We start from the raw sequence: 20496 nt of genomic DNA on the forward strand, positions 1-20496 counted from the left end.
TATGTATCCCTTGCAATATTTTTTAAAACTGCAGTTCAGTGTTAAAAACAAAGATGGAACCAAACACTTCTCTTTTTTGTTCCCTCTCTAAATTGAGCACAGGTAAATGAGTCTGCAAAAGGACAAATCAAGGAAAACATTCTTTAGGTGTCCTAGTCATGTTACCCTAGGCTATGTATAATTCTGAAAACTTTTCTTTCAGAACATGGATTACCAACAGCTTTTGTTTCCTCATGCTTGGTAAAAAGACAGGTCTTTTATTTAGCAGAAAAGAAATGCAGCAATATTCTGGGCTATAGTTTTTTTATTTCCTTGGTCCACTTCCATGGACTCTCTAGGAATGACCTAAATCATTCAGTCTCCTATGAAGCCTGTTTGGATTCCAGTACAAGCTGGGCAAGAAAAGTCCAGAGCAACTTACAAAGTTTCCTACTTTTTGTCTTGAAAACATTACTTGGCCAATTCATAAAAGAGTTACTCCCTAAGAAGAAGGGAGTAAACTCCCTAGTTTAGAAACTACTCCCTAGTTACTAAACTACTTATTTCTATCACTTCTGCTAAAAACTGATGGCACAGGTATCTTCTGAAACCCCAGATGCTAAAAGGTATCAGTAACTAGTAAAGACTGTATAATTGAAATCGAGTAAAAGCTGTTAGACATTCAGAAACTAATATCAGGTTTTTAAGACAGATAAAATGCTTTTGTTTCCTTGGTTAAATGAGAACAAAGACAGAATTTTTTTCAAGTCCTGCATCAGAAAATAGCTTTGAAAAATAAAATAAATGTGAAGCTGAAGATTACTGAATTAGATTTCTGAAGAGCAAAAACCTTCTACCTCCTCGAACAGAACACGTGTACATTTTGGCAAACACAGAAGCTACACCTGGATCCCCACAACTGACTTATTTTAATCCCTTTTCAGTGGAAGGGTTTCCTTTTACAGAAGTTAGAAGTTAAAAAAGAAACACTTGTTTCTTTTTAACACTCTCTATCACAGAATAATAAACATCTGGTGTTAGTTATCACAGAATTAATGCAGCAAAGTGTCCTGCCATTTATCATTCCTAAGCCATGTTGCCCACTAAAGATAGCTATGACACGAAGAAAATTTCACCTATATCTTTTTAGAAAGGTAGCAATTACTGCTAGCAACAAATGGTCCACATCCAAATCTTCTTGGAGAAATCCTCAGTCTTATACTGCTATTTATAACCATCTTACCAGTTGAAGAAAAATCTCAGATTTAGAGACTTAATCTAGGTGAGAAAACATCTTTATTCCTGTTTTTGAGGATGTGACACCAAGAATTGCAAGAAGCTGTTCAAGGTTATGTAACATATTCCTTAAAATCCCAACAAAATAACTAGGCAACGTGGATTTATTAAATATAAATAATTAAATAATATTTATTCTAGTGCCTTGTCACATAGTCATATTGTTTCTCTTCACTTGAGTCATGCATATATCCATGAGAGAGACTGTAAACTGGAAACATCTAACGTGGGATTACCATATTTTTCTAAAAATGGAAAACAAAGTATTTATTAATTGACTTTTAAGATTATCATTTAGTAACTTAAATGGAACACCTACAAAACAGACATCATATTTGTTTCTCTGGCCATGCTGTAAATAGAGTGAATGCTAATCCTGGATGGAAAACCTGGTCTCTTTCCCATTTAGAAATACACATAATTTAGAACATTTCAGGTGCTTTATCTTTCCTTCCTGAAAGGTAAATCACACTTACAGCCCTGATCATGTAAGATAAGGCTGTACTCTAAAATCTAGTAACACAGACTCAATATAAGTGTTTAAACTTTGCTACAGCCCATCCAGAATATTAATTCAAGCAATCTGTTCCGGAACAACACATTTTGTGGATTTTATGAAACCGTGAAATAATCAAAAAATGTCTTTGCCTGAAAAACTCACATTTGGTACATCGATTGACATAGTACTTTTAGTGATACATATTGGTGAATATTTAAGAATATTGTTGTAAAAACTACCTTTCACAATTGAAAACGTATTCTGAGTTGTTCTCGGCTTCTCTGACAATGATTTTATCACAGTACCAGTGCTGAGACTGGGTACTGGCCTCACAGCGCAACAGCACCTTCTGCAGCTTCCCCAGAGATACAGCTTCCACCCCAAAAAGGCTCACCTGGAAGGCAGAGGAGACAGAACTCTGAAATTAGTTACCAATAAGGCAGTCCAAAAACAGGAGGGTGTAAAAAGCCTGATCAACTCCTACAGCGTTCAAAGATTTCAATTGGTTTTACTGACAGTTGTATTCAAAGGGTTTGGATCTGAAGAGTTAAATGTCTTTTGATGAAGTGTCACAGTAAGTAAGAAAACACAGCCAAAATCAGGATGCAGTAATAATCCCAAATAAATCGGGCTTTTACAGCCATCATCCAAAATGCTGCACACATTTGCAGCATATGCAAACAATACTCTTAAGTATTGTTTCAATATCTTGCCATTTACATAACTCTTCTCTAGGTTAGAAAGACTTAAAGCTGTTATTTCCTTTGTTGATATCACTTTAAAGCAGACCTTCTCATCATTTTTTCTTTTTGGTTTCACCTCCTTTACTTACATTTTATTCTACTGAAAGAAACTGAAATCTGACATGCCATTTTCCCCTTGTTATTCATTTAAGCTTGTGCTTATAGTCGGAAAAGATTGTTTTCATAGAAGCATGAAGCTGATCAGGTTCAGGTTGATAATTTTCTGTCCCACTAAAAAGCCTACAGCTTTCTGTCTCTAAATGTAATGGTCCAGATCATTCTTCTCAGTAAAACGAAAATGAAGGGAAGAAATACACTGGAAAATGCATATCTGTAAAGTTCTCGGTCCTCAGCGAATGGCAGAATTGAGACTGCTTGTGCAAGATTACTTATCCCTTGTGTATAGATAATATATGATCACAAGCTATTCTCTCTGAAAGATTCCTGCCTCAAAGTGTGCTCAGGAGAACGACAGATTTTCAGTATCTCTTTTTATCTTCATTATCTTTATGACTCTATGCATTATTTACTGCAACCACCCAAAGAGCTCAGTGAAATAGAACTGATTTCCCCAGTGACTTCACCTTTGCACTCCTCCCATAGCACCCTGTTTTCTGCAACTGATTAATCTCTTTTTTGAAAGGCCATCTGCATAATATTTCAATTTATCTACATAGTTAAAGCACAGAGTTTACTGCCAAAAGCTGTCAAAGATGCAAAATGGTGTGGGTGCTCAACTGAGAAACAGAGGGGTTAATTTACTGAAATATTTAGCATTTCAAAGAGCTTACTGGGTGCGGAGCAGAATTCTATTTGATCTCAGTTACAGCTGTGGTTGTTCAGAAAAGTTAAACTGGTTAGGCAGCAATGCATAAGCATGAAAAACGTGGTCACTCAGGAAAGTTTTATTTTAAGCAATTTGCCCAATATAATGCAGAATATCTGTGGCAAGGATGAAATCAAGTGGTCCGAGTCAGCATTCCATTATCTCTGCCATAAAATGATATATCCCAGTCCCTGCCCTGCTGCTCCAAACAATCCACTGTCTTATTCACCCATTTCCATAACAAAGTGCACTTTGAACCATTCCCCTTAGCCCCTGTGTAAATAATATGCTAAATTGACTATCAATCTGGTTAGAATAATGTCCCCCAGAAAATTCCACATAAACTCTGCATTTTAATTTGAATAGAAAATTTTAAATACATATTTTTAAATGGTATAGATACATTTAAAGTTTCCCAGTCGGTTATGGCTATTTTTAGCACTTTAGGTACTGCTTTTCATTTTGCAATTAAGTGTTCCCCTAACAGCTTGATACCACTGGTTATACATACAAGTGTTAATCCTCAATAGATCACAAAGGAAGAAACAGGCTCAATAGAAGGTCACAAGAAGGCTAGAGGCAGAGTTAACATTAAATTCAGTAGTTCCTGAAATTCAACCACATCACAGAAAACCAGGATTATGTATATTTAACTTTTGGGAAAGCTAGGAGGTAATAAATTAAAGAAAAATTACTTTAAGTCTCTCCTGTATTAATCACAATACTTTACTATTATACATTAAAAAATACATAACAAACCATCCTACTAGGATCTGAAATCATGGAGCCAGTTGTAACTCATACTTTGAAACTATATGTTTTAAATTCATAGGCAGCTCTTGTCACCATCTGAGGGGCAGGGCCTCAAATAATTTTCTTTCTCTTTTCCTGCCTATGTTTTCACTCATCCTATTAATTCCTGGGTCAGTAGGAGAATATTTTCCTTAGTTCTTAAAAGTTATTTAGCTAAACTTATGTAGTTTGTTTTATTATTATTATTAGGAACCTGTATGATCTGTATACAGTTACTTAATTATATTCATAATGCTAAGCAAATTGTTTTTCAGACTTACCATTCCTCTCTGAAATGTCACAGGTACCCCAATTTTATGCAGAAGTCTTAGACCAGAGTCTCCTCTTTTTCCATAGATACACAAATAAACTGCAAAGTTTGTCTCAGCTTGCTCCAAGTCACCCGTGTGGACATAAACATGGTATAAAACAACTTCCGAAAATAACCAAAATAAGAAAAATGCAAGTTGTATGTAATCACAATTAATTTTAATTAAAATTTATTTTAATAGCTTAATGAGAACAATGACAGTAAGTCTGCAGTAAGTTTTCTGGAAGATACCCTCCAGAAGTCAGTCAAACTATTTGCTTTTAAGATTGCTAGGGCCACAGTTCAGTTGGCATTAATACTGAAAACCAGGTAGCCAATATATAAATTAATATAGAAATAAATAAGATAATATATAAATAAACTGTAAACATGTACTTGGATAGATAGGTTTTCCACCTTCCACCACTGGAAGTTCACACAGAAATTCTTTATCATCACGATTCTTTGATAACCATGTGTTTGTAGGAAAATTCAATGTTTTCTTGCTCTTTAGATGTTGCAGTATCACCTGAAGGAGAAACAATTCCAACTATGATTCAGTTTCAGTGCTTTTCTTCTTACACAGCAAAACATAGTTTTGTGTACCTTCTTTTTTTTATCTCAGAAAAGAGTAACACAATCATTGTATATGACATACAAAATCACAGTATGAAAATATTTTTATTTTGGCCACTACTATGCAACGAAAAAATGTGTAGTTGAAATTTGTGGGTTTGTCATTTGAAATGTCACCAAATCTGGTTTCAGCAAGTAAACCACCTCCATGTAACACTGCCTGGAAGACTGAAGATTGAAAACCTTCAGGTACCTGCTCTTACATGACACAGAGATTTTGGAAGGTGTGGAAAGATGGACACAGATTTTTTTTTTTTTTTTTTTAAGAATGAGAACAGAATGAAACTTATCATCTACATTCTTCTGAACTTTGACAAATAGAGGATACATTGGAATAATAAATCAGTTTGTATTATCTTTGGTTCTTCTACTGCAAAACAAAAAACAACCTGTGTACCATCACCGTCTATAAATTAAGATAGTTAGAATTCCAATTTCTAGATTTATTTGCTGCCATGGAGTAAGATAGCTGCCTTACTTGTTTCCTATAATTACAGCACTCTTTATTCTTTTTTATGAAAGCAGTTTTTGTTGGTTTTGAATTACAATACTTACTACAGGGGCTTTCCAGAGGTCTTGACTAGCAAAAGGAAATCAAAATGTTTCTGCAGTTGTTTTTTTAGTGTACATATAACATGCATAAGCCTTGCAAACAAAAGTATGAAAACAAGTACTCACATCCAAATTCTAATACTTAGGGAAACAGGGCAATAGATGTATTTATCTCACTTTTCCAATAAAATATTAAAGTAAAATGAACACTTCTTTCAACACCAAAGCATGTATTTATTTTAACATTAAATACTTTGGCAGCACTGATTCCTAATCTCTAATATTTATTGGCAACGCTCCCCCTGCTGATTCATAACAATTGCATCTATTAACTGCTTTTTCAGAAAAACACAGCTTTCAACAGGGTTTATTTCTTGATGTGAAGTGAAGTTTTTGAAATCCCTGGGTTACTCTATGAAATTTGGAACAAAATGTTAAAGAAATAATTTTTAGCCACCAGGCTGGAAAGTGGGATGCCTGCAATCATTTGAGAAACTGAAATATTTATACTCACATTCAGTTTTACTACAGTCTCAGTTAAGACCTTTGGGTTAATGTAAAAATCTGCTATTATTGCTTAATTCTGATTGTCTAAATCAAGCTTTTTAAGATTACTCAAATGAAAAAGAATAAACTTGTACCCTTTACAAATTCAACACAAGAAACACAGGAAAAAATTTTATCTCATCTTTATCTGAAATAAATTTTACATGGGTGTCAGCCTTAGCAAGCTTTTAGAACAAATTTAGTCTGGTGAACATCCGTAAATATCAAGAGAAAAGTAGAATTAAAACAAAACAAAGAAGAATTTTTAAATTAATCAAGAACCAATCAAATTGAAAAAAAAAAAAAACCAGCAGCCTTTTTTCCCATGAAAATATTCATAATTATAAGGAAATGTGGGGCCTGTTATAACTTACTTAGCTTACCTTTCAGCAAACTTTGTTCATTCCTTGCAAGTTATTTTCATGGAATGATTGCTGCTCCATCCTTTTAAAATTTTAAGAGTTGGAATTTAAAGCTAAAATCTCCCTAGCACACACTGAAGAGTGCAGAAACACCAAAGCATATGGAAAATTTTCAGAGAGCAAAACTTCGTCAAAAACATCAATACAATAAATTTGCTGTCTGCAGGAATTAGGAAGAATTGTAAAATAATCCTGCATATTTCCATCCCTTAGGAGACGAACTGTGTTCATGATGTATCAGTGTATTTGTCATCTCTAAAGCAATATAGCACAAATCAGTAAGAACATATCCCAATCAGCATTTATTGATTCATAAACCTATGTCTTTATGAAAAGATGGGCCTTTAGTTCACATAAAAATTAATAAAAGGGGAACAAAATCACCATAAATGTCTCACCCTTTGTAAGTTCCACTCAGGTTGTTCATTTGGTAATCCATCAAGTTCAATTCTTATCTTGTAGATATTCCCAATGCTGTCTATTTTAACCTGAATAAAGTCAGAAAAGTACAGTACAGAACTACATAAAATTACATCTTTAGCTTGGCAATTGATTCTAGATTTATCTAAACTGTTGTAGTATCTGAGTGTTCAGGACAAAAACATAACATTTGATTGGCAGATTTGAAGTAACACAATTCAGAAAACACATTGCTTCTGTTTTGACTGTCTGAGCCCCATTCTGACCAGATTACAGCCTAGTGGAATCACAGTGCTTGCCAGGAGAATGACTTGGCAGGTATTTGAACTTCAGAGTTTCAAGAGTAAAAAAAGTTGGTGAGGGTTGTTCATGAGAGCAATGAGCAATACAAAATTACATCTTCTAACTAAAATTACATCTTCTGATTACAAGTCACAAATCTTTCATAATTTTGCGTGGTTAGATGGCCACAAACCCTAATAATGCCAACATGAAAGATATAAAATTTTGGAGACCCTAAAGAATAGCTCCCAAAAGCTGGCAGAACATCTGCAAAACTTTAGAAGTCACTGATGCTGTCTTTGCTTTCTGACAATGATTTTGCATTCATTTGCACTTTGAACCATTATGTGTGCTCTTACTTATAAAAACTACTCTATGCAACCCTATATTCAAAACTTTAAATGAACCCTCACTTAGCCAGGGTTCATTTGAAGTTTAGCCACTATTTAAAGCAAGAATAAATAATTTTAGATAATTTGTAATGTATCTTTAGGAAAGTAAGAGAAAGTGTGTTATTACGCTATTTCTCAAATAATAATTCTATTAATAAAAGATTGGTAACAGCCTATTCCTTTCCACCATTTACATCCAAAAAGCTATTTACATTGTACAAAAATTATTTTCATCCTCTTAGAAACACGTACTAGTATATTATCCACTCATTCTTTACCTTCATTTTAAAAAGCACTCTTCTCATTTTAGAGGAGAGAATTACCTCATTTGCTGTATCAGCTTTTCGCTCTTTGTTCTTTTATGTAAGAAAATTTTATGTTATAGCCAAAGCATTGCTATGCTTTAGTCAAAGATTTATAAAAGCAAAAAACTTTTACTCTGAATTTGTTGAAAAATGAAATGCACACTGAAATTTCACAATGGCTGTTTGAGACAGAATCTGTGGGTTTCACATGTGTTTTTTGTATTGGTATAGTTGTAACATCAACCTGAATTCCAGTAAAGAAATATATGTGAACACCAGGCTTGCAACACTTATGTGTCAATTTTCCTTTTTTTTTTTCCCATTGGTGTAAGAAAATGGCTTTGCTTTGCTCTGCAAGGTCATATCCTTGCTTATGCTGCATAATACTCCCCTCTAAAAGTAGTCTTATAGGAAGTAACCCAGAGACTTTGGGATTAAAGCGGCAGTAAAGCATGGGCATTGAATGCCAAAAAAATGGCTATTGTCTTTCCCCCATTTCACAAACAAACTAACCTACTTCTCAAGTATTATGGGATACGGTCTTCTCATTCACAGAGCTGGTTTTCACTGCATACACAAGGCTATAGGGTCATTTATTAGATTTATTCTAATAAATCCCTCTTCAGACTTCGAGTTAATTCAGAAAAAATGTTGCACATAATTTCATGTATCAACACAACACAAAACAAACTGTAGTAGACTAAGTCAGAATGCAAGAGTGTTTTCTGCCTAAAACAAGTATAGATCTTCCAGAAGAAACACCCTGGTAGTCTTGATTTTTCTCATGCAGAGTCTCAGGAACAATTAAACAGGCAATGAAAACTAACATGGGAAAGGTAAGAAGAAGACCACACATGAATGGTTTCCAATTCTTTAGTTACTTCTACTCAAATTTTTCATATTTGCACATGTTGCTGAAAGGTTAAAAAACTTTAAACTGATTCCTAATTGCTGGATTATCACAGCCTTTCAGAAGCTGCTTTCTTCCTAGAACTCCTGGCCAGAGCTATGGTTAAGTTGATTACTTTAAAAATAAAATTTGGTGTCCTCTGTTCTAGAATTTATCAGTGAAAATATAAAAGTTCAAAGACAGAAATGGTAAGAAGAAGATGTAACTTTTATGTCATAAATTCCTATCCTCATTTCAAGACCTATCCTGTTAAACAAGTACAGGATAAAGTTTAAAGGGAAAAGGAGAAGAAACAGCTCTTACTCATTGGCTTTTTCTTTGCAGATTTATCCACTGCAGACTAAAAAGTGAAAAACACTTCAGTGACATTTGCTGTTCCATGCCTGAAAGCAATAGTGTCAATGTGATGTAAAAAATCTTAGTAGTAGCCCCAGGTGCTGAGAGAAAAAATCCTGCTCTCTCACAAGATCAATATCTGCAGCACACAGTCATAATGGGCCACATCCATTTTAGAGAAGAAAAATTGGTCCATCTCTTCTGAACATATGGATTAACTTTGTAAACAAGCCATTATCCAACATCGTTTATAAATTATTTACTAATTAGGAGAATGGGATTCCCTGTGGATCATAATCTATAGCCTATATGCTTAGAAAGTGAACATTAGGGTAGATTTTCTCCCTGTCTGTGCCCTGTTCACAGGGAGTATTATTATTATTAATATCATTGACAACAGCAATCCTGGATTGTGCTAAGATTGGATTAGAAGAGTAGATGAGTCCAGAAAAAAATCATGAAACATATAATTTCTTCTTTAGCTACTGAAGACAGCAATACTACATGCATCTCAGACAGAGATTCTCAAATATTATATATAAAAATAAATTAATTAATTGATAGAGTTATTCTCAAATAAAAGCAGAAACCTTGTGTTTTCACAACATGGTAACACATAGATTTCATTGGACTTTTAGTTATTCCACTAAACATTTCTGGCATTTCAGTCACTTATAATATGGCAGCTCTAAAATAGGTTTTCTTCTTTAACTGAACGAGTTCCACAGCATAAATTTTATAGTATGCTTTGAAAACTGTATGAATGAAAATTTAATTACTAAAGATCTCTAAGCAATATGCAGGTCTTATATCAGACATGGTTTGTTTCAGCGTAAATAGTTTTTAAAGCTAGTTTCAACCCAATTTCCTTAAAGAAATCAATTTACTTCTGCAGTTGTCCCATTTGATCATCCATATGAGGGAGGGGGTTTAAAAGAAAGATTGTTTCTTCTGTTGTTTACTATAAATAACAGGATGCTTTAGCACAGAATTCATGGAGATTAGATACAGATTTATTTTATGCAGTAAATATAGGAGAAAAATGTTTTTTCTTTTCACATGACAGAATAATCCTTGGAAAGGTACCTATTAAAATAATGCTCTTAGCCTTCATTAGCTACCTGAAATTCATCTTCCTGCCTGGGAAAAAACAGCTGCTTCCTGTTGTCCTTGCCAAGAGTTATTGGTCCAGTTAATCCTCTGTCTCCATATATCCAAAGAGCAATTCTTGCTTCAGTTCCCGCATTTCCTGTCAGTATTGACAGTTTCCATTCATCATCCGAAGGAAGGGGACACTCACCACCTTGGGGATTTCTCATTTCCTCTGTGAAATACAGAATGTTAGTGGGAGATGAAAATTGACATGAAACTGCCAGTTGCTGTTGTAACTCCAGTACATAAGGAGGCCATAACAGCAGGGGGATTGTATTTTTTCATGGCAAGTGAGATAGTCTGAAAAGATTGATTTATGTTTCTTGTCTAGACTAAAACGCACTGATTAGTTGAGCTACAAGAATCAGCTGGAAAAGAACAAGTTATCTCTGGCATGTGCTATCATCATGTTCTTTGTACATATTCTGGAGCAGAGTAAGGGTGCTGTGGTGCAGAACTATGACCATTCAACTGACATTTCTGGTTCCTTAGTCTGACATTTAGAAACAAGTAGAATTCCTCCTCTAATGCCTTGTGTTGGGACACCATTAGCAGAGTCACGTGTCTGGAAATACAGACAATTTTCATTTCAAATTTAAAAAAAAATCATGAAATTAACTTTCTTCAAGTTAAATATGAACTAAATACTGTAAAAAATAAAATACCCCACCACCTCAATATAGCCTCACCCAACCATACTTATGCAGTGCCATAACTTGGATTAAGGCATGCTCTGCATGAATGAGATGATAGCACTTAATGAATAAATTTCACAGCTCCAATGGCTGAGCAAATATAATTTTGTAAAACATAAGCTTCACTTTAGAACAGCACCTAGTGATCTTTCCATCTACCCTTAAGAGAAATAGACGTACATGCAGAGACATCAACCGACATCTCTGCACAGGAGATATGGAAAAACCAGACTCTATTAGGCTAAAGGAATTTAGTTTTGAGTAATTTAATCAAAGTGGAATTTACAAACATCAGATGTCTGGAACACTACTTTTCAATAATGGGACCACTGACCATGAAGCCCTCTCCAAAAGAGGGAATCCTTACTGCCAGGAGCTTATAGTCTGTTCTGACACAAGAGGCAGTTATAAGCCCGAAATTTGAAAAGATGAACCTACACGTTGCCAATATACTGTGTCCTCCAGGGGTTCCCAAATTGTTCATATGAGCACTTTCCATGTGACTGCAAAAAGAATTTTTAATATGCCACCAACATGAATTTGCTGAAGAATTCCCAGTGCCTCACTGTGGATGTTTCTGCTGCACTGCATAAGTTATGTAGTAGTATTAAAGTCCTTTCCTGTTTTATTTGCTTGATTAAAATACTGTACTGGGTTTCTCTGGATGGAGTTTTTACCTTCACTTACTGCACTGCCCTTACATCAAAGGAAAAAAAAACCTAACACCCAACTAAACAAAATCAAACCAAAATCAGACAGAAAAACTAGTGATACAAAAGCTATCACTCACCACCAGCAGCACTTTTTTCTTAGAAGTTGTACTCAAAAGGAATTATGCATTTGGTTGGATCATCAGGTTTTCCTATATTTAAATCAACGTGGTAACTAAAGCACCAAAACTGAATAATGATCCACTGGCATTGATATCTTAACTGATGTGAAATATTTACACAAGAAATTGCAAAGGACTTAGGATCCAGTACAAAGTTCTATAAGAAATGAATAAATGAGAACTGAATTCTGGAATCACAGGACATTTAGCACTAGTAAAGATTATAATATTTGGTTAGTCATTTTTTAAGAAATTCAGAACTGTAGTAGCATGACTTTTACTGCAGTGCCTCTAACTGTAGTGGTATGACTTTGGAATGGTCATAGTGATTTAGAATAGGCATTACTGTCATAATAATGGCTGGTTTTATTGTATTCTTCATCATGACTGAGAGCAAGTTAGTCTGAAAGGAAAAAAAAATACATACCCCCCCCAAAAAAACAAGAGGCAAATACTTACAGTTTACCTGAATAACAACTTAATTACACTTGTCTTTCAGTGCCTGAAATAACAGAACTATAGCAAAGTAATTGCTTTGGTATGATAAACTTTTTTGAGAATTTGACTATACAATTTTCTGTAACTGTAGCTAGCTAACTTCTCACCTGTAACTCTGAAAGCTAGAGTTCCTTCCAGCTAGCTAAACCCACAACTTTCTTACAGCAAAGAGATTAAAATGTTAATAAAATGCAAAGACATTCAAGAAAAAAGGAATCCCATGCTGCTTCACGTGCTTAGGACAAGAATTCCACACTTGTGCAGTTGCTACCCAAAACAGTTACTGTGACCTCAGACTACCAACTCTTGAAACAATTATAATGCATAAACAATTCACAGGCTTGGAATAGTTTTTGCCTCATAAATTATTGGCTCTTCTTACAAATGGAAATCGGTAGCATTGATTTTATACAGGCTAAAAATATTCCAGTCTGAAAAGAGGATTTGATGGTTGCCCTGCATTACTCATGGGATTTTACACACTTCATGACACCACGCTGTAAATCTATTGTGACAAAAATTAATTCTAATAGGCATGCATGAGAATGATGAAGTCAGAACCCTTCCCACAATTTCACAGAAATAACTATTTTTAAATTTACTTTCTTATCCTAAGTGTAACACAAAAAGAAAATTATCTTGTCTCACAAGACAATATGATTGAGTGACACTTCTAAAATGAACCATCAGAAAAACTAATCTCGGAGCAGAAGTTTGGGCAATAAAGTTGATGTATTTTTATTACACCTGTGTGTATCATCATTTCCAATGTTAACTGAGGCAGAAATGAGATCAGATTTTATTTGTATCTTATAAGTAAAATATATTAAAAAATTAGTAGCAACTAATAATACCAGACATACATAAAAAGAATGTGGAGGATATAGAGACCATTTCTCAAAGATACACTTTGTTAATACCAAACCATAGAGGTGTTCTCAAGGTCACAGACTGCATTTGTGTCATGGAAGCTAATGACATCTGAGGATGTGGAAGCTGGGACCTGACATCATCTCTGTACAGCAAAAAGAGTTTCTTGAGGAACACTGAACTCACACTGCAATGGGAGAAGTCCCAAATGCTGTAGCATGGTTTTCAGTTGAATGAATCCTAAATCAATTATTATTTGTGAAAACAGAAACCAAACACATCTACCAGTTAGCAGACACAGACATAAAAACAAGGGTCTGGTCAGCCTAAGAGTTAATCTGCTCGGAGCTTGCCTGCTAAGCCTACTGCTGGATTGTATACTCAGTACAAGCATCACCCTTTTCCAAATATTAACTGGGAGTGAAAAATAGAAAATGAGAATTTAACGAATATCAGTTTAAAACTCAAGGCTCACCTGTACATGTCAAAAGATATATGTTGAGTGAAAAGTATCTTACTAAAAATGATCATTTTATTTGAAAGACAGAGTAACTTTGATATTTCAATTAATTTTCCATAAGTAGAATCTATATTTATGAATGCCAGAAAAACTACTTACAAAGTGCTATAGACTCTATGTAACCAATTTCACAGCTGAAATTGCTTCTATAAAAGGATTCTTTGTATCCAACCCTAAAAAACTTCCAGCTTCTTTGAAAACAGGTTTGATGGCTGTGTACTGTTGCCACGGATTTCAGACACAGCATATCTGCTGACAACCCACCACACTTTGGGAAGGCTTTGTGACACACTGATACAAGATGAAGTCTGACAGATTAGTAATTGGGTGTTTTGAGCTAAAAATGGAAAAAATATTGCCAAAAAGAATAAAGTATTTACACTTAATTCTACTTCCACCTATGCTTGGAATTTAAGGAGAATACTTTGGTTGAACTGAATTTAATCAAAATCCTGCCTCACACTTCACATTATACCCTATGAACAAGGATGCCACATGTGACGTGTTGTTCTCACAGCCAAACTTTTCATGTATACTCTGAAACAGTCTGAGGATCAAGTTGGAAACCAAATCAGCAACCCACCTGAATTATTTGCTACATAAATGCCTTTGAGAATACCTGTAACTGAGTAAGCACGTCTCCCATATTGGAGGTCAAAATATAATCTTTTTATGAAAGCTCTTTCAAAGTAACAGATATTTTTCCACCATGTGAATGTGCCTCCATGTGCTGTTTGCTACTCAGTAGTTTCTATTTATCCCACCTGCTTTTTATGGTGACAGGGCATGATTCAGACTGTCAGGGCCTTTGCCACATTGAAATTAGAGATATAGGAAGCAAACATGATCATCCCCACTCTTTAAGACATGTCTCAGTCCCTGTTTTGTTTAGTTGTCTAGTTCCTTAGTTTGGTTACTAGGATGTTGATTATTCAAAAAATTCTTGTCTTAGACCATTTAGCTAAATGCAACTTCTTTAGCTAAAGAGAAAGCATTTTATTCTAGAAAAACACATCTGCTAGACCATGACTCCAGCATGATCAGAACATTGTTTATCTACTCCTACCTGCCAAAACACAGGTATAAATCTAGCATGCAATGCATCAAAACCTTCCTCTTTCCTTCTGTGAACCATAAAGCAGAAAAAATGAATGGGAGAGCATAAATGAGAAATGCTCCCTTCTTTCAGAGAGGTTTAGACAGGGTTCTGCACAATATCAACCTCTTAATTTCCACAGAAATAGTCAATCAATAGATTACTAATTAATTTTTTAAAAAGGAGTTATTTAACCAGTTGTTCAACTGCTGATTGTTGCCTTAACCATAAACCACTTTCCAATGCTCCTTTTAGAAAAAGAGTAACTGGCAATGTATTTTATGTAGTGTGTTTGTGTGCATAATTCAATAATCCAGAAAAGCCATTCCTTGTCTTTCCTGAGGTAAGTCTCTGCAAACATGCACAGAGGACAAGCATAAAACATGTACCACAGCTGATTTGTAAACTGTCACTTACTTGAGGGTGGGGGAGTTGAAGGCCTTTGAGGTACTGACTCCTGGGCCTTTGCTGGTTGGAATTGAGATTCTCTGAAGCCTTTCTTCTCTTGTTTGCATGCTGCAGATGTTCCCATAGGCTTTTCCCGGCCAACTAAAACAATGAAATGTAAAATCTGTCTCTAGCTAGAAGCCATTTGGTTTTTCTTTCTCAGAAGCTAACAACAGATCTCACAGTTGTTCCACACAATAGACATCAAAATCTTTTCTCTATTGTTAGCTGAATGCTACAAAAAATGGAAAAAAACCCTGACGTATCATTTAAAACCCATTCAACATTTTAAAAATCTAAGCAAAAACTTAACATTGATGTAGGAATAAAATGACTTGTTAAAATGTAGCTTTCTGCAAAATAAACTTCTCCACCCCCCAAAATGTTTCCTTTTCTAAGAGTGGAAATGCTGAAATGAAAATTGCTAGAGGCCATTTGAATAATATAAATTGATACTGCTAATATGAACATGTCAAAGAGACAATATTTATTGCTTGCATAGAACATGTTAGCTCCTTTTAATATTTCTTTTAGTGAGCGACACAGATTTAAAAGTGTTGAAGCCTGTGACAAAGTAACATTTAGCTCTATTTAATGATACCAGTAAGCACTGTCCTGTTGAGAGTTTCTACTGCTCTTCCAAAAGGTAATAAAGGAAAATAATTTCCTTGTTTCTACAAGGACTTAGTGATCAAAATATTCCTATCACCCTGCAGCAAGCAGGGATAGAACAGTAGGGATGCACTCACAGGGACTTTCATAATTCTTCAACCACAACATAAATGTAACAGTTAGTAAGAGTGATTGTAGGTTTTGATAATCTCTTTTTGCTGCTGAAGGCATTCAAGATAAGTTTGTTCTGCTTGTGTATGGAAAAAATCTGACCAACTTCTTGATTGCAAACTGATGTCCAGTTTAGCCTTTTCAAGAGTTGTTTCGTTTCCTGATCTCTGTAGTCAAGTCCACCAGATAAGAATATATTTCCTGTAGAATAGTGTTTCGTGCGGCTATCATCTAAGTCAGCTGCCCAACAGTTTTTCACCAAATCAAAAGCTTTGTTCTCCTGAGGGGAAAAAGACAAGCAGGCTACCCAATGACGGTGATGCAGAGTGTGCGGAGACCCAGTTTCTGAGTCCTGGCTAGTTGATCAGCTGTCTAGTGATGAATTATTTTGACTGCAATACCTCTCAAATCTGACTATGGGACAGAGGAATGACATAATGAATATGCTGGTTGAGGAGTACAATGTATTTCACATCACTGAAAAGAAACTGAACACTGCCAATAAATCTTCTTGAAAATCTACTCATTCCCCTATAAAATCAGGAAAAACAGTGGTTAAGTTGGCAGCAAGACAACATCTCCCGGGCTTCTAAAATCTGTGGCCAGAAAGGGGAATACACCCAAGAAGTCAATGCCATCTTTATCTTATCCCCTGTTTCAATTCTCATTTTCAAAACCTTAATCGTAAAACAATTAACATCTACAGTATTATTATTAATTGTTATTATTGTTACCATTGTTACAAAAAGAAAGGAATTGAGTTAACTGAATATGTAGGAGCAATTAATTGTGCATACAATAAATTTTTCATTTTTAAAACTACTGAAACACAAGGAAAACTGTGTCAATGTATCTTTTACACTTTTGCTTTGCATTTTGTCAGTTAGAAACACTAATTACTAAATAAAATCATAGGTTATTGAGAAATCACATACATTTGATGGCCTGTGGGTAGAAAAAGATATTTCTCTCTCCAGTGTTAACAACTGGTTTAGTTTGGCCATCTGGCAGAAGACCAACATATATCCCTTTGTTTTGCACCGATTCCAGACTCACGGATCCAGTTTCCAAATTCTTCTCAATTTTAAAATGACAGTATTCATCACCTGTTCCCTAAGAAAGTGAAAACAGAAACAGAAATTCAACAATTGACTTAATGCAGCTAAAGGATGCTTCTTAAGTCTTAATTATTACTACTTTCCAGTAATATTTCAGATTAACTCTACATTCTTCACAACATGTTACACTACTACACACACAGAGACATACCTGCACCTAATCCCTGTTTATTCCTTAATGACCAGAAAGGCTAATGACATAAGTTAGGGAAGTGAAAGATGAAGTGAAAACATTTATGTTAGGATTTAGGCAAAGGCTAGGACATATTCAAAGGAATTTCCCACTTAAACAGTTTCCAGAGGATTAAGGAATGTGAAAATGTCTGTTTCAGAACACATTGGATATTTCTATACAAACTTTATACATAGCACAGATTTGCTAATGCTAAATAATATGACATCTATTAAATAGATGTCATTTTTTTCCCTCAATTTCATGGCACTTACATGTTTAATTTCAAAATCTTTACCCAATGTTACTTTTTATCCAGACCTCCTGATTCATTGATGAGAGCACTGCTGAAAAATAAGACATTCACAAAGCCTCTATTCAAAATATGGATCAAATATTTTAATCTCTGAAAGTGTACTGGAAGCAGTGAAAAAAACTCTCATGGGCCTCATATCTGAGTACTTACACATCTTTATTTCATATTCAGTTGTCTTAAACTCCCAAATAAAAATTTAACAAAATATTTCTCATATAAATGTGAGAAATATTAACTTAGATGAACAGAATCACTCTTTAAAAGTCAGGAAAGTATACAGTTGCTTATGCCATAGTTATTCTTTAATGGGTTTTATCTTCATCATCTACGAGCAGTACGTAAGTTTTAACTACATCCACATTCTCAATAGTTTGGAAGTATAATCAGATCTTCACTGATTCAATCAACTGCCAAACTGACGCAACACCTACTCTTGCTTTATTTTTCTATCTTTTCTTTGGCAAATGAAGGAAAAAAATTGAAACATTTTAAATCTGAACAAAGTTTTATGCCATTTTTATCCAAACGAATTAAAAAATAATCTCTCCTATCACTGATAATTCACTCAAACTATCCGCAGAGGGAAATACAAACAAGAACTGCTTACTGTTCCATCACACTGGTCATCTTTGATCTTCAGATACATTCTTGGTTTTTTCACACTTTCAAACATGCAGAGTCCAGAGCCGATTTTATGCACCTTCCAATAGGATTCCTGCTGCTGCTGACCTGCTCCACTGCAGCTCCCATCAGGTCTAAGGGACAGAGCCTGGCAGAGACTTGTATTGAGCAGGATGATGGCACCATGATGAAACACACCCTTTAGATCAGAAACAAAAAGTCCTCTGTGTACAGCACAGCTTTTCTCCACATTAAATTTTGATGCTGACACTGCTCCTACTGTTCTGTTTTAAGCATTTACTCATGCATGTCTTTGTATAAAAGACAAAATAGTCAGTCTCAAGTAATTCAAGTATACTTCCAGTCTTTGAATATTTGCTGCTTTCTGTGCAGGCACTAACCAGAGCAGTGGAAATCCTTCCCTACTCTGCAGCATCCCTGCCTTTTCTTGCTGAGCAGCACAGCACAACACCCAGAGCACAAGGAGAGTGGCAAATTAAGGGACTTGCCTTTTTTCAACAGCAGCTCTCGTGTGCTACTTTTCGAAGGTCTACCAGGAAGTTCAGGGTCTCATCTTTCCTGGGTTACAGCTCACCCTATTTGCATGTAGCAGCTGCAGCATCGGCATCGCTCGCCCCGAGAGAGCGGTAAAGGGAACCTTCCCAAGTGCCGCCTACCTGTTAAACTGTGGTTGGGCTCCACCTCGTGGAAGAGGATCCCTCTTTGAGCTCGCAAACCTCTGAAACTCGGTTAGAAATAATCTGCTTCGTAACGGCAAATTTTAAAGAAGTCTTCCTAATTTCCCTCTGTCCCACTTTACCTTGACGTGCACAACAAATTCTTTGGAAAGCCGGGCATATCCTGTTGTTTCATCAGCTACTTTGCCTTGGAGATTGAAAGCCACAGTGTGACCTTGGTAGCTGGCTGATTCGAGAATAGCACAGCTGTTTGGTTGAAGGTGAACACGGAGCTCACAGCATGCTTTGTCTCTGCTCTAACATAGTCAAAGAAGGAATAATAAATTATAAGAACTATATGGCAAAATCTAAACCAGAGGGTATCACAACATAGTTTCTGTGTAGTTTGAGTTCCCACAGTATTAGCAGCCTAGTACAAAAATCTTTCCAATTTTCAGTTTTGCAGTCCTTAAACTTAGGACTGAAATTGTTGAATTTGACAGAAACAGTTCATTGTAAGATGACGCAGATCTGGCAATAATACGAAATAAACCTGGGTGCCTCAGTTGGAGCATGTGTCACAGCCTATAAAGATGGCAAAGAAGTATAAAACTGATACAGAAAGGAAATGAACCATGGGAACTCTTGGCTACCAGCCCATCTTTGGCATGGTTTGCCTTTGTGTTTGTTCTCATTCATTTATACTGTTCTCACAGAAAACATTCAGAGAATCAGAAGTTTTACATGAAAGAGTAAAGCAACACACTTTACTCCATGTTTGCCTGTTCCGCTTGGCAGTCTCTATGACCCCATTGAATAAAGTACAGAATTTAATATTTTATCAAAACATTTATCAAGACATAATAATACATATTTAAATATTTTATCAACTAATCATCATTCTCATATCTAAATAAAACCAGAATTTTAATCAATGTCAAATGCTAAAAATCCATCTAATAATTGATGACACTTCTGATTTACATCATCTAAGAATTTTCAAGACTACAAAGAATCAATATTTCTAGGAAAAAATTTCATTTTCAAGGCACTACCTTCTGAAGAAAAAGCTAAAAGAACTGTTTATCAGATTCAACATACCTATAAAAGTAAAGGAAAAATTGTACGAATTTTAGAAGTAGTTGTGAAACAAGTAAGCACATCCTCAAAGTACAATTAAGTATGTATTACAAGGCTAATTCCAGTTTTGTGTTGCCTTTTTGTTGTTCCCATGCCTGAGAGACATCTGTCATGTCTTACAGGTGTCATAAAATATCAAAGACTCCCAAAACACCCTCAGAATAGTTTCTGAGGCCTTTCACCAGAGAACTGAAAGCTTCCCTGCATGAGGGGAGGAACCTGGGAATTTCCACCTACACTCCTCATATAAACCCAGTATGCATAAATTTACAGATATCAATCATCCAGTGTCATTTCACTCTAATCAGCCCCA

At 35.2% G+C, this 20496-nt stretch overlaps 1 protein-coding gene across 1 annotated transcript in view; it reads right to left on the minus strand.

Annotated features, from left to right (window-relative positions):
- RP1 (RP1 axonemal microtubule associated) overlaps positions 1-20496 on the minus strand; it is a 162622-nt gene that overhangs the window by 111607 nt on the left and 30519 nt on the right. Inside the window, 9 exon segments of the mRNA XM_066181257.1 lie at positions 2014-2168; positions 4417-4568; positions 4842-4974; positions 7000-7089; positions 10368-10570; positions 15327-15458; positions 17075-17252; positions 18353-18565; positions 19187-19360. Of these exon segments, the coding sequence (XP_066037354.1) occupies positions 2014-2168; positions 4417-4568; positions 4842-4974; positions 7000-7089; positions 10368-10570; positions 15327-15458; positions 17075-17252; positions 18353-18565; positions 19187-19360 (1430 nt within the window).

Source organism: Chamaea fasciata, unplaced genomic scaffold, assembly GCF_029207755.1.
Source record: "Chamaea fasciata isolate MVZ Bird 193981 ecotype frontalis unplaced genomic scaffold, bChaFas1.0.hap1 SCAF_1, whole genome shotgun sequence".
NCBI lineage: Eukaryota > Metazoa > Chordata > Aves > Passeriformes > Sylviidae > Chamaea > Chamaea fasciata.